The sequence below is a fragment of the Bubalus bubalis genome, chromosome 12 (genome assembly GCF_019923935.1).
Source record: "Bubalus bubalis isolate 160015118507 breed Murrah chromosome 12, NDDB_SH_1, whole genome shotgun sequence".
Taxonomy (NCBI): Eukaryota; Metazoa; Chordata; class Mammalia; order Artiodactyla; family Bovidae; genus Bubalus; species Bubalus bubalis.
In genome coordinates, this window is record NC_059168.1 from 72,375,330 (window position 1) to 72,389,483 (window position 14,154).

At 45.5% G+C, this 14,154-nt stretch overlaps 1 protein-coding gene across 2 annotated transcripts; it reads right to left on the bottom strand.

Annotated features, from left to right (window-relative positions):
* Positions 1 to 6,702: 6,702 nt before the first annotated feature.
* CENPA (centromere protein A) lies at positions 6,703 to 13,130 on the bottom strand. Of its 2 annotated transcripts, none has more exons than XM_006046213.4 (5): positions 12,894 to 13,125; positions 9,836 to 9,945; positions 9,245 to 9,322; positions 8,801 to 8,960; positions 6,703 to 7,937 (listed from the first exon to the last, which is right to left on the bottom strand). In XM_006046213.4, the coding sequence occupies exons 1-4, from the start codon at positions 12,985 to 12,987 to the stop codon at positions 8,826 to 8,828; spliced, it is 417 nt and encodes a 138-aa protein (XP_006046275.1). In that variant the 5' UTR covers positions 12,988 to 13,125; the 3' UTR covers positions 6,703 to 7,937; positions 8,801 to 8,825. The 2 variants fall into 2 exon arrangements, 1 of the variants encoding a protein (XP_006046275.1); XR_326444.4 differs by having other exon boundaries at positions 8,776 to 8,960; positions 12,894 to 13,130.
* Between the last annotated feature and the right edge of the window lie 1,024 nt (positions 13,131 to 14,154).

The following is a 14,154-nucleotide window of genomic DNA, read 5'->3' on the forward strand; positions in this document are numbered from 1 at the left end:
TAACCAATGTGTTTGGCCTCTCTTTTTACAGTCATTTTCTAATTTAAATGCCTGCACACTTGTCATGATCTAATTGGGTTGCTTTCCCTTTGGGTTTCTCCCTGGGCTGGAGGCCTGCTGTTCTTGCCTTCCAGGAGGTCAGAGGTGAGCCTGGGACTTACAGAGCTCTCTTCCAGCTGTGAGTTCTACGGTTTTCCTTCTGAATCAACATCCTCTGCCCCAGAGGTGCCAGTGGAAAAGTCCAAGGGTTTCTGGGACTCTCTCCCAAGCGCATCAGGGACTCCCAGGTGGCTCAGTGGTAAAGAACCCACCTGCCAATGCAGGAGACACAAGAGATGTGGGTTCGATCCCTGGGTTGGGAAGATCCCCTGGTGTAGGAAATGGCAACCTGCTCCAGTATTCTTGCCTGGAATATTCCATGGACGGAGGAGCCTGGTGCACATGGGGTCGCAAAGAGTCAGACATGATTGAGTGACTGAGCATGCACACACACACCCAAGCGCACAGGGACCCATTCCTTCTACTGCCCATTCACTTGCATGGACCCCAGCCTTGCTGCCTTGAACAGCCCACGCCCTGGGTCTGCTGTGATGTTTCACCTCCTCTCCCCACCATCCCCCCAACACACCCACTGTCTGTGATGGACCCCGTGCCCACTTCCACTGTTGAACCAGCCCGTCATGCTGTGGATGCCGGTGTAACAGTGAGACCCAGATGGTAGGTGAGGGCTGTATTCGTTTGCTGACACACAGGTACCACAGGCAGCGGCAGAGGGGTGGAGGGGGGTGATTAAACAACAACATACACTTATTTCCTCACATTTCTAGAGGCTGAAGGTCCAAGTTCAAGGTGCCAGTGGGGTTGTTTCTTCTGAGGTCTCTCTCCACGTCTTGCAGATGGCCATCTTCTCCCTGTTTCTCCACATGGTCTTCCTTCTATATACATCTGGGTCCAAACTTCCTCTTCTTATAAGAAGTCCAGCCACACTGGATTCAGGCCCACCCCGCTGACCCTGTTCTACCTTAATTACCTCCCCAAAGAACAGGCACACTACATTTGAGGTTAGGAGTTCAGCAAAGGAATTTGGGGGAATACAATTCAGCCCATAGAGGGCCAAGGGGATATTTTAGAGGGGTCTCCAAAGTCAGAATCCTGTACCAGTGAGGGCGGGGGTAGCAGGGAGGAAGGGGGACAGGAAGGGTCCCTGACATCCTGCCACGTCTGTCGTGCCTCACTCTGGTGGTCACTGGTGCTTCAGCTCTTTCTCTCCTCATAGAAAGGTGGGCCTGGAACACTCCCAAGGGCCCCAGAGGAGCTGGACTCTGCTTTTGGTAAGAATGTGTTTGGGGAGAGCAAAGATCCTAGGAGTCACTCAGCTGCCTGCTGTCACAATCTAATGCTGTGTCTCTCTTCTGTGTCCCTTCTGTCCCCACCGTGGTCTCCCTGGCTGGTCATTTGTCCCCATCTCTGTGGCAGGATTAAGAACCATCCCCCGCTTCATGCCTGCAAAGTCCCCTCAACTTGAGTCAGGGGAGTTTCTCCGCTTACCATCTCTGGGCTTCCGTTTCCTTGGCTGTGGAATGGGGAGGCTGGGAGGGACTCCAGGGAGAGAGCCCTGTGGGGCCCCAGGCCCATACGAGTCCTCAAAACAGGACTGTCCATCCTGTCCTGATCTGTCAGACTCCAAGAGGGAAAGAGAGGTGCTTGGTTACCACTAACCCCTTGGGTTAGTGGGTGCAAACCCGTCGTCAGTCCCTGTAGCTGCTCCACTTTCCTCCAACATTGGAGTTTGGTGTGCCATGATCTTGGTCCCAGGGACCATCTGTTAGCGTATATGGCTTGCTGATCACCACATCTGTATACCAGACCATCTCCTCACTGTCATTCGTATATTAATGTGCCTGGTAAGTTTTAGTTGAATTGTGCTTTTCTATACTCAGTCTACCAGGTTTGTAGTTTACAGAGTATCTTTTTCTATTCAACTTTTAAAATTTTGTAAAAAATTACTGGTTCAGTTGCAGCACAGAAAGGAACCAGGGGTAGACTGATGGTGGGCAGAGCCTGGTGGTGCTCACATGGGAGGGCAAGCAAGGGGTGAAGGCGTCACCCCTCAGCTAGGCCACGCCTCTTCCTTCAGATTGTAAGCAGCCTGGCTTTAGATGTAGATTGTGAACAGATGGGTGCATGTAAGGCTCCTTAGAGAATTTGAAAGTCCAGGGTGGTCCTGGGAAGCCAGCCCCCTCTCCCCCACGATACCTCCATCCCACCTTCTCCCCCAGGAGCCCTAAGAGTGACTGACAATGGCCTGGGGTCAACAGGCTCCCCTGGGAGAGGAAGAGGTGCTCTGAGAGGGGCTTTGTCTGGAAATTCTCTTTCCTCCATGATTTACTAGCAAGACCAAATTTAAATAGCCTCCAAGCCAAGGAGCTGGAGTCTGATCTAATTGTCATGACGGTCAGTCCAGTGGTGACTTTGAACTGTCACAAGACTGCCGTCTTGCAGGAAAGCCTGTCACACTAGGGAGGAGTGAGGTACGACCTATATGGGCCCCAGGAGGGGGACTGGGAAATAGTAGGAGGAAATTACTGACTTTTCTGGAGTCAGAGGTATCAGGGTGTGGAATAAGCTGCCTAGGGAATTGATGAGCTCCTCGTCAGTAGAGAAGTCCAAAGAGACAACAGGGAGGTGAGGGGAGGTGGCTGTTGGAGAGGAGATTCAGGCATGGATATGTGTGTGTAAGTTCAGTTCAGTTCAGTCACTCAGTTGTGTCCAACTCTGAGACCCCATGGACTACAGCATGCCAGGCCTCCCTGTCCATCACCAACTCCCGGAGTCCACCCAAACTCATGTCCATCCAGTCGGTGATGCCATCCAACCATCTCATCCTCTGTCATCCCCTTCTCCTGCCTTCAATCTTTCCCAGCGTCAGGGCTTTTCCAGTGAGTCAGTTCTTCGCATCAGGTGGCCAAAGTATTGGAGTTTCAGCTTCAGCATCAGTCCTTCCAATGAATATTCAGGACTGATTTCCTTTAGAATGGACTGGTTGGATCTCCTTGCAGTCCAAGGGACTCTCAAGAGTCTTCTCCAACACCGCAGTTCAAAAGCATCAATTCTTCAGTGCTCAGCTTTCTTTATAGTCAAACTCTCACATCCATACATGACTACTGGGAAAAACCATAGCTTTGACTAGATGGACCTTTGTTGGCAAAGTAATGTCTCTGCTTTTCAATATGCTGTCTAGGTTGGTCATAACTTTTCTTCCAAGGAGCAAGTGTCTTTTAATTTCATGGCTGCAGTCACTTTTGATTTTGGAGCCCCCTAAAAATAAAGTCTGTGATTTTGGAGCCCCCAAAAACAAAGTCTGCCACTGTTTCTACTGTTTGCCCATCTATTTGCCATGAAGTGATGGGACCAGATGCCATGATCTTAGTTTTCTGAATGTTGAGTTTTAAGGCAACTTTTTCACTCTCCTCTTTCACTTTCAAAACTGGCTGGTTATTGCCATTACTCCCAAACCTGTAAGTCTTGATTCCATGAAAGGGCTTGAAAAAAACTCATTTTATCTCAAGTGTGCTAACTATGCTGTCTCTTAAGCCTTGGGGTGGCGTCTGGGTCCAATCTGATGGCTGTCTCCTGTTCTTTGCTGCTGTTTCTATCAAAAAGTTGCAGGTAAGTCATGCTATTATTAATAGCAGAGTTGGGGTTTCAATTCTCTAGGTGTATGAGTGAGATCTGATGAAAGGGAGGAGAGTGAGTTCTGACTCTGTGTGTGAACTGTAAACCGGGGAAACGTCAAAGTAACAAGGCTTGGAGAGACATGTGTTAGGCAAAGGGGTTTAGTATTATTTGGACTGAATGTCAATCCTTTCTCTCTACAGTCTTCATTGGCATCTGGTATCTGACCCTCTGCCTTCTACCCTGAGGACCCTGCTTCCATTGAAGTTGATAGACCAGAGAGGGTATCCAGAATGACTCACATGGCTGGGGTGGAGTGGGGACCGATCAGAACTTAGCAAATGCCCAGGGAGAGACACTCTGCCAATTCTCTACAGGTCACTCAGAGACTCTGAAATTCACATCTGTTTCTGTCCTGGATCAAGCTACATTTAATTTTCTCTGGGAGCCATTTCCTGGAATCTTCTACAGGTTGGGGATTTGGAACTGACTCTATATATTCATCAAACAGTTTAGCCAATAATGAAAAGAGCTATTATCAGCTGGGATATAAACATTGAGGATGAAGTCCAATTTTTTCCCCCACTGGGAAAACATATTACAAAATTTGAGAAAATATTTTATTGAGTATTTAGAATTACAAAACTAACATTCTTGTTGGAACATATTCCTCTATTCAAGTCCTTTTCTCATTTGTGAATCAAGTTTTTGTTGTTTAGTTCTCTATATATTCTGGTATTAATCTCTTTATCAGATATGATCTACAAATATTTTTCTCAATCTGTGTTGTCTCATTATCTCATTATATATATATATATATATATATATATATATATATATATACCCAGTCCAGTATTCTTTCCTGGAGAATCTCATGGATAGGAGCCTGGTGAGCTATAGTCCATAGTCAAGGAGAGTCGGACACAACTGAAGAGACTTAGCATATATGTAACAAATACTTGCTCCTTCTGCCTTTTCACTATTGATTGCACAAAAATCCTTAATTTTCATAATCAAATATGTTCATTTTTTTCTTTTGCCTGTACCTTTGGTGTCATATCCAAGAAATTATTGCCAAATCCAATGTTGTGAAGTATTTGCCCTATTTTTTTTTCTTTCTTAATGTTTTTTGTCTTAAAAAAAACCTTTTTTCCCCTGTTTTCTTCTGAGAGTTTTGTAATTGACATTCTTATATTTAAGCTTTTGGCCCATTTTGAGTCAACTTTTCTGTATGGTGGTGGGTAAGGTTTCAACTTCATTCTTTGCATGGGGATATCCAGTTTTTCCAGAAACATTTGTTGGAAAACCTCTTTTCCCCATTTAATGGCTTTGGCACCCTTGTCAAAAATCATTTGACCATATATTCAAGGGTTTACTTATAGGCCCCCCATCCTATTCCGTTGGTCTATCTGGTCTTTATGCCAGTAGTCATTTTGGACCACTCTCCTACTGAAGACAAAGAAAAAGTTGGACAAATATATTTTTGCTCTTAAAAGCATTAAACTGCTAACAAGGTAGATTATTAGAAACTATTGATCCAAGATCGAAGAGAGGATGGAAATCTAGAGATGCGTTTAATAGCAGATTAGGCCTAACATTTTCCCGTGGGGATGTAGCTGAGGAATCAGCTATGCTTTTGGTAACCTTGTGGAGCTAGGGAGACAAGGCTGAAGTACAGGCCTGCTAAGGTAAGAGTGATAAATTGACTTTGGAGGGCTGCCTGTACCTTGGGAATAAAGTGAATGAGAAGCAATTTTTTTAAAATTAATTTCACTTGGCAGATAAATACTTTAATAGAGTATTGTAATGTTTTTTCATACATCAACATGAATCAGTCACAGGTATACATGTGTCCCCCCCATCCTGAATCCCACCTGCTACCACCCGAGAAGCGATTTCTACACAGCTCCTTGGCTTTGAATCATCTGGGTGGTTCAGAAAATCTTGGGCTCTAAATCTGAACTGAAGGTGGTTCTGAATGTTTACTGCCTCTAGGCACCTGTAGAAAAAAAAAATATCCAATCCTCTCTAGAGGAAGATACCATTCTAGGCCTCAAATTATTTCCCCATATAGATGTGTCAGGCATACAATCGTGTGTAATCAACACCAAAGAGAAAAAAAAATGAGCAAGAATCAACAGAAGCCATAAATAGAAACAGATTCATAGGGAGTCTATGAGAGTTACAGACATAGTCTGCAAAGCAACTTACTTTCTGTGTTAAAGGATATAAAAGCCAAGCTTGACATTTTCGACAAGGAGCTAGAAATTATAAAAAGGGACATAACAATTTTGAGAAGAATCAAAAATTCTAGAACTAGGATTTCCCTGGTGGTACAGTGGATAAGAATTCGCCTGCCAATGCAGGCGACATGGGTTCAGTCTCTCCTCTGGGGAGATCCCATCCCACATGCCACAGAGCAACTAAGCCTGTGCGTCACAATTACTGAAGCCCGTGGGCCTAAAGCCTGTGCTCTGCAACAAGAGAAGCCACCGAAATAAGCCTGAGCACGGCAATGAAGAGAGTTCTTGGATATTAAAAAATGTGAAAGCATAAATAAAAACCTCACTGGAAAGGTTAGAAAATGATGTTGGTGAAATCACCCAGAAAGTAGGGAAAACAAAAACAAAACTCCAACATCAGCTATGTAAGAGCTCAAAGTTGGTAGTAAATTGTAACATCAGATTCTCAGGTTATTGTATGGTTACTATACATGTTACTCTGTGGTGCTGAGCACATCCTGCCTGGCATTTGAATGCGACATGTGACCATGTGTTGCAGTGGGGTCCTGGTTAGTACAATTTTAGGAGAGCAGAGAAGTGTTAATTTTAAGAAAATTAGAGGAAGAGTATAATCCTGATGGAGAAGGAAATGGCAACCCACTCCAGTATTCTTGCCTAGAGAATCCTGTGGACAGCAGAGCCTGGTGGGCTGCTGTCTATGGGGTCGCACAGAGTTGGACATGACTGAAGTGACTTTGCATGCATGCATGCATAATCTTCTGATTAATAACACCCTGACAAGAACTTTAAATGTATTCATAGATAAGCTTTATTCCAATGTTTACATAAAAATGAGTTGATGTCGAACAGGAAAAGGTTTTTACAAAGGGTTAAAATTTATCAAACAACAGAACTTGGTCCTTCCCTTTAGTTTGAATTCAGTTGGCTGATGCATTGTTATTAGTATGCACCCTCACTAATCATTTTCATCACACACAGTATCTAAATGTCTTTGTCTTCGGATGGCACTTCCTATTTCCCTGGAAGTCTCTTAAACTGCTTTCAGTTACAAGAGAAGGGCAAGGATTTTATCAGCTCATACTCTACTCCACTGGAGGCAAAGATACATCCCTCAGTTCTCTTGTTTAAATTGTGGTTGTTGGCAAAGTGTCCAAATGAAGAATTTAATGCTAACACACAAAGAACCTAGTATAATCTATGTATAACAGTAACTTTGCTTCAAATTTTTTTCATTAAGAATTATTTTTATTCTCTTTCCACAAAGAAGTTATAAAAATACCTGTAAAAACATTGAAAAGGCTCTTTAAAATCCTGGAATGAAAAATTCTGAAGTATAAATTATGATACATTGTCTATGATTTGCAAATAAAGAATAAAATAAATTCTACAAGTTGGAGTTTCTGAATGATTTTGGCAGGAATTTACCAGAAGGAGCCAGAACATCAAACCTTAACAATTTTCTATTTTCATCCCAATTGAGTTTTTGAAAAGCTATATAATCTGTTGACAGGTACAGTCCACATACAAACTTGCTTCCACCATTAATGATGAAGTCAATCTGAAGACAGAGATTTGTACGCTGGATGTACCAGGCTCTTCCATGCAACTGACTGGTTTTCTCTTATTTTTTTCCATCATGTTTTAAATAAAAGTAAATATATATATATATGGTAAAAAAAATTTAAATGGTACAAGAAGATTTAAAATAATCAGTAAATATCCTTTTTGCCCATAACCTAGAAAATCTGATGTCTTCCAAATCATCAGTCACATGAATAATTTGCAAAGTGAAGTCAACCTTAGAGTCTCTTCATCTGAAAATTATTCTCAGGATTTCTGGAATGTGTTGATTCTCTCATATATTGCCTCTGTTACAGAGGAAAGCCATGCAGTCTTCTTCTAAAAAACAACTAACGACGAAAGCAACTCGCACGCTCTGCTTCAAGAGAGCAAGTCCAGGCAACACCTTGTACTCCGTGGATCTGGTCCTGGCTACAGGCAGAAGCTCTGGTAACAACCCTGAAATTTAGGAATCATATTAACTAACAAGGCATTTTCAAAAATAAGAACTTTCTTTCAATCAAAACAAGGTCATCATATATACACTATCATGTGTGAATGATAACTAGCTAGGGAGAAGCTGCTATATAACATTCGGAGTCCAGCCTGGCGCTCTCTGATGACCTAGAGGAGAGGAAGGCTCAAGAGGGAGGGGATACATATATATATATATATATATATATATATATATATATATATATATAATTATGGCTGATTCGTGTTGTTATACCAGAGAAACCAACACAACACTGTAAAGCCATTACTTTCCAATTAAAAAAATCAAACCCAAAAGAATCCCACAAGGTCATCTGGTCCTTGAAAAACAGAGAGGATGAACTCTGTCAGATTCAGTTTATCTGGTCATTATTTAATTCAAAAATAAGTGTGTGTTAGTTGCTCAGTCGTGTCTGACTCCTTGTGACCCCATGAATTGTAGACCTCCAGGCTTCTCTGTCTATGGAGTTCTCCAAGCAAGAATACTGGAGTGGATTGCCATTCCTTTCTCCAGAGGATCTTCCTGACCCAGGGATTGAACTCAGAACTCCTGTATGGCTGGCAGAGTCTTTGCCATTTGAGCTACAGGGAAGTCAAACTTAAAACTGAAAAATAAATTTGTACAAAAGGACACGAGCCGCATAATCCCAAACATTCAAGTTAAAACTAGGTCAAAGCTTTCCTAGAGAACAAAAGGGAGGCGAGGCAGCAAAGGAGTCAGGATGGAGAAGGAAGCTTCTTTCAGAGAAATTCCCGCCCCGGCGGTGGGAAGTTGAGTGCTCTCCCCACAAGGTCTGCTCACTCTCTGGTGAACAGGACACGCTTACAGAGACTTGGGCGGGTGGCCAGAGCTCAGCCAAGCCCTTCCTGAATGCCTCGGATCCTCCGGGCCAGCTGCACATCCTTCGGGAAGAGCGTGACGCGGCCGGCGTGTAAGGAGAGGAGATAGGCATCCTCGAAGAGATGAACTAGAAATGCTTCTGCCGCCTGCGGACACAAAGAGAAGCAGAAAGACTGACAATGACCAGGGGATGTGGGCTGCTTTTTGTTGAGAGACCTGCTAAAAACTCAGCCTCTAAGGGCTCAAAGGACTACAGGAAAGATTGTTTACAGCACAAGACTGAACTTTGCCAGGGAATTCCACTACTACCAGACCAGAATCCAGCCTCCAGACTTGGGGTGTTCCATCGCTCTTTTCAAGGAGGTGATATTCAGCCTCATCCTTCTCCCATTCTTACCCCTCACCCAACTGGCCCCCGCCCCTTTCTTACCTCTTGTAGGGCCAACAGGGCCTGGGCTTGCCAATTGAAGTCCACACCACGAGTGAACTGAACACATATTTCTCTTGCCTGTGAAAGAGCGGGGATGGGGAGCAAGGGGAAGAGTAGAGAGGAAAAGGAGACTCAAAGAAGACAGACTCTCTCTGTGAGCCTCCATGAATCTTCACTTCTGTTCTTCCTTCCTGGTGCTTAACCTTGGGACCTAACTAGTAGCTAACACCTAACTAGGTGTCAACTCCAGGGAGGTTAGAGATGGGCACATCTCTCCTGGTCATGGTTGGGGGGAGAGGAGGAGACAATCTATTAGGGCAGGAGAAGGGATGAGAGGGTGGTTGGATGAGAGAGTTCCTTTTACAAAATCAAAGAGCACAGTTTCAAAGGTGGTGGAGGTTAGAAACGAACTCTATAAAGAATGAGAAGTTGCCCTCGGCAGGCTCAAGTTTTCAGGAGCTGAAGTGTCCCTGATCAGATTATAGAAGAGGTCCCTTGCCATTTGGGCAAGAGATGACAGGGCCCCAACACCCGGGAAATTTAAAGAAAGGAGGCTGCACAGGGGTTGGCGGGAGGCTCCCTGGAGCTCACCAGGCGGCAGAAGGGGTTCTTCCTTAACAGCAGGTGTGTGGTCTTCTGAAGAGTTCGGATCTCCTTCAGGATTCCAGGTCTCCGGCGAGCAGGTGGACGGGAGGATGTGCCTGAGAAAAAGAGTAGAGTCATAGAGTAAAAGGCAGTGGAAAATAGGTGGTGTGCTGCAATCTGGCCATCAAACTGCCAAACGTGCATGCTCGGTCGTGTCTGACAGTGCAACCCCCTGGACTGTAGCCCATCAGGCTCCTCTGTCCATGGGATTCTCCAGGCAAGAATACAGCAGTGGGTTGCCACGCCCTCCTCCAGGGGGATTTTCCCAACCCAGGGATCGAACCCCTGTCTCTGGCGTCTCCTGCATTAGCAGGCAGATTCTTTACCACTAGCGCTACCCAGGAAGCCAAATAGTAGACTGTAGATAACAGGCTCTCCAAAGCAGGGATTTTTGTCTATTGTAGTCATTGCGGTAATCTTCAGCAACTGGAGAACAGTGGATCAGTGCTACATAAATACTTGTTAAATGAATGAATAAACGATCCTTTCAGGGTCCTACTGACCCTCAGTGATGATCCTTTGAGGGTCTTAATTTAAATGCTAACTCTTTCACGCATTACCTTAATCCTAACGTAATGGGAAGCCATGGAAGAGCTTTAAGCAGGACAGAGAGACGATACTTGTATTTAAAGATCACTCCTGCTCCTATGTAAGGAAAGTACTGAAAAGGGACAAGAGTGGAAGTGATGTCATAGCCGGCTTAGGGTGGGGGCTTCGATGAGGCTTGTGGGAGTAGAAAAGGCAACAAGTGGTATAATTAGGACACGATGTGGTGGTAGAAGTACCTGAACTTACATTTGGATTGGATGGACATGGGGCACAGGATGAAAAATCTCTTCCAGGTTTTTGGCTGTGGGAGGTTGTGCCATTTACTGAAGTGGGGGAAACTGAGGATGAAGAGGCAGGAGGAGAGTAACCAAAAGTTTGCTTTAAGATGTGTTTGGGGAAGAACTGACTCGTTGGAAAAAACCCTGATGCTGGGGAAGATTGAAGGCCAGAGGAGAAGGGGATGACAGAGGATGAGATGGTTGGATGGCATCACCAACTCTATAGACATGAGTTTAAGCAAGCTCCAGGAGTTGGTGATGGACAGGGAAGCCTGGTGTGCTGCAGTCCATGGGGTTGCAAAGCGTCGGACACAACTGAGCTACTGAACTGAACTAGTGTGACATACCCCAAAGTCACACTAGTTGGACATAGGTATGTGGAGTCAGAGGTGAGACCCAGGCTGGAGATAAACATGTGAGAGCTGTCAGAGTGGAGTCCTACTGGAGTCAAAAGGAGGGATGAGCCCCCTGGGGAAGGGAAAGAAAGAAAAAGGAGACCACGGAAGTCCAACATCAACTTGCTCAAGAGATGGCATAGGCACTAACCACTGAGCAGAAATTACAGAGTGTATGTACCACGGAGTCAGGGGGATGGAGGGTTTGAGGAAGAAATGGCCCACTGTGTCGAATGCTTCTGAAAGACAGGGTAAGAGAAGGACACAGGCATGTCTAATAAAGTTGGCAACACAAAAGTAGTTGGTGACCTTGACAGGAGTAGTTCAAAGGCACTAGACACAGGGGTAATGGTTTTGAGGAGTCGGATTGGAATGAGTTGAAGGGTCACTGGGAAGAGGGGAAAACACCCATGGCAACACTAGTCTCAGGGCCTCCGTAACAATAAAATAAGAAAGAAAATGTATAAAAATGAAAAAACGATTCAAAAGTCATTATTTGCACATAATATAATAGCTCACTTGAAAATTTCAATTAAAGCAACTGAAAGACTATTAGGATTCACAAGAGAATTCAGCAAGTTCACTAGCTGCAAAGGTTATTTATGTTTGCTGCTGCTAAGTCGCTTCAGTCGTGTCCGACTCTGTGCGACCCCATAGACGGCAGCCCACCAGGCTCCCCCATCCCTGGGATTCTCCAGGCAAGAATACTGGAGTGGGTTGCCATTTCCTTCTCCAATGTATGAAAGTGAAAAGGGAAAGGGAAGTCGCTCAGTTGTGTCCGACTCTTAGCGACCCCATGGACTGCAGCCTACCAGGCTCCTCCATCCATGGGATTTTCCAGGCAAGAGTACTGGAGTGGGGTGCCATTCATTGCCTTCTTAGGAAAGAAAAAAATTCTATGCACTATAGCAACATCTACAAAAAACCGATAATACTTTCTTCTCCCTGCTCTTAGCTATGGAGCAGGAGACAAGTAAAGAGGTTGCTGATGGTTAGGTCTCCCATCCACCAGACCACAGCACAGAAACTGAGGACCACAGACCAGTCTTCTTTCCAGACACATACCTCTGGAAGAGGACAAGGTGAGAGAACAGGTTGAGTTACAGCACTCTGGTTAAGGCCCAACACAGCCACTCACTGAAGGAAAAAAAAAAATCAAATCCCCCCCTCCCCCCCGGAATACCTAAACAGGCACCTTCTAAAAGTAGAACTCTTGTTGTCACAAAACTTTTGTGAAGTTGTCACCAAAAGTAGCCAATAATTTTTGCGACTGAAAAAAGCACAAACACCGATTTAAAAAAATCCCTGTGGGATTTTTCACCCAGTCCGTCCCGCAGACTGGGTGAACAGACTGGGTGACCTTGCTCAAGTTTGTAGGTCTGTCTGAGCCTCAGTTGTCCCATTTGTAAAATGGGCACAATATAAAGTTGAGTAACTTCGTATAAAGAGTTTAACATAATGCCTAGTTAATGGTAAGCAGTCAATTCACGCTGTTAGTATCATCAAGAATGTCTAAGCCAGTCCTTTCTCCTCCTCGAAACTGCTTTCCTCAGTTCCCTCCGGGTTTTGGACCTTGCTTCCGTACAGATGCTGGACAGAACTGCTTTGCCCCCTGTAGAGGAAGGCCAATGGACCGGGATTGGGAGAATGGGCTCGATCCCAGATCAGCAAGAAGCCTCAGGTTTTCGTCTGTGAAATGAGCACGCGGACTGGGTCCGTACCCACCTCACAGACAGGCTGCAGGCAGACCGGCTCGGAGGAAAAGGGATCGTGGCGGGTTACCTAAGGACGGGGCCGGCCGGCGGGCGGCGGGAACCGGGCTCGCGGGGCGCCTCCTTGGTGTTTCGGGCTTGCGTTTCCGGCGGCGGGGGCCCATGGCGGGCGCGCAGGGCTGGAGCCCTGCGGCTCCTTCTAGATCTTCTGGGTCCGGGGGCAGAGGCTGGGAGAGCCGGGCGGCTGGGTGCTATTGGAAATGCCCGCACCGCCGCCAATTCAGAGGCGGCGTTTTTTAAAAACCGAATCCAGCGACTCCCAGTGGCTGTCTCGGAACGCTCCTGGCATAGAGCGACTGCGGGGAGGACCAATGAGAGCACAGGCCCGAGGGGCTAACAGCGGCGGTGATAGGAGGAGACTGCAGGGACGAGGCAGATTGACGGTAGGAACCAGCCAATAGAGACTTGAAGAAGAAAAAGGAGGCGGGAACTACTCCGGCCCTCCACTCGCTTGGAGAGGCCCGCATGCTTGATGGATTAGACCCAGGTAGTCCCGTGGCTTTTGGTCGGAAAAAGAAAGCTCCATTCTGACCATGTAGACGGTTACCTGTGTGGAACGCGTTTCTCTAGACGAGTCACTTTGCGCAAATATTTTACGTTTTGCTCTATTAATCCTAAATTGGCTTTTAAAGATTCGGAGACAGGCCCAAGGAGAATGTGACTATTCTGTGCCTCGCCTGAGACTAGGATCACCCTGAACACCCCACGAACGCGACTCAGAAATGAGCGTTAAAAAAAAAAAAGAAGAAAGAAAGAAATGAGCGTTAACTCAGTTCAGTTGCTCAGTCATGTCCGACTCTCTGCGACCCCATGGACTGCAGCACGCCAGTCTTCCCTGTCCATCACCAACTCCCGAACCTTGCTCAAACTCATGTCCATTAAGTCGGTGATGCCATCCAACTATCTCATCCTGAACGCTATTAATGATTAGGGTCGTGGGATAGCCAGGATGGGGACTCTGACAATGAGATCAAGCAGGGCAGGCCTCAGCTCTTTTCTTGGATCACATGCTCCAGCATTTCAATAGAATCATCCCAAGGGAAACGATCCGATCCCTTCCCTTTCTGTTGGGAGATAATATGCTTGAGGGCAAATGTAGAAGTAGATCTTTAGAATAAAGGGGGTTTTATGCTTTTTTTGTTTATTTTACATTTTCTAGATGTTCTATAGTAACCTGTACTGTAATCAGGAAGAATGTTACAAAATCAGTGATTTTAGAGAACCCTTATTCACTGCTGGTTGGTGGGGATGCACATTGGTGCCGTCACAGT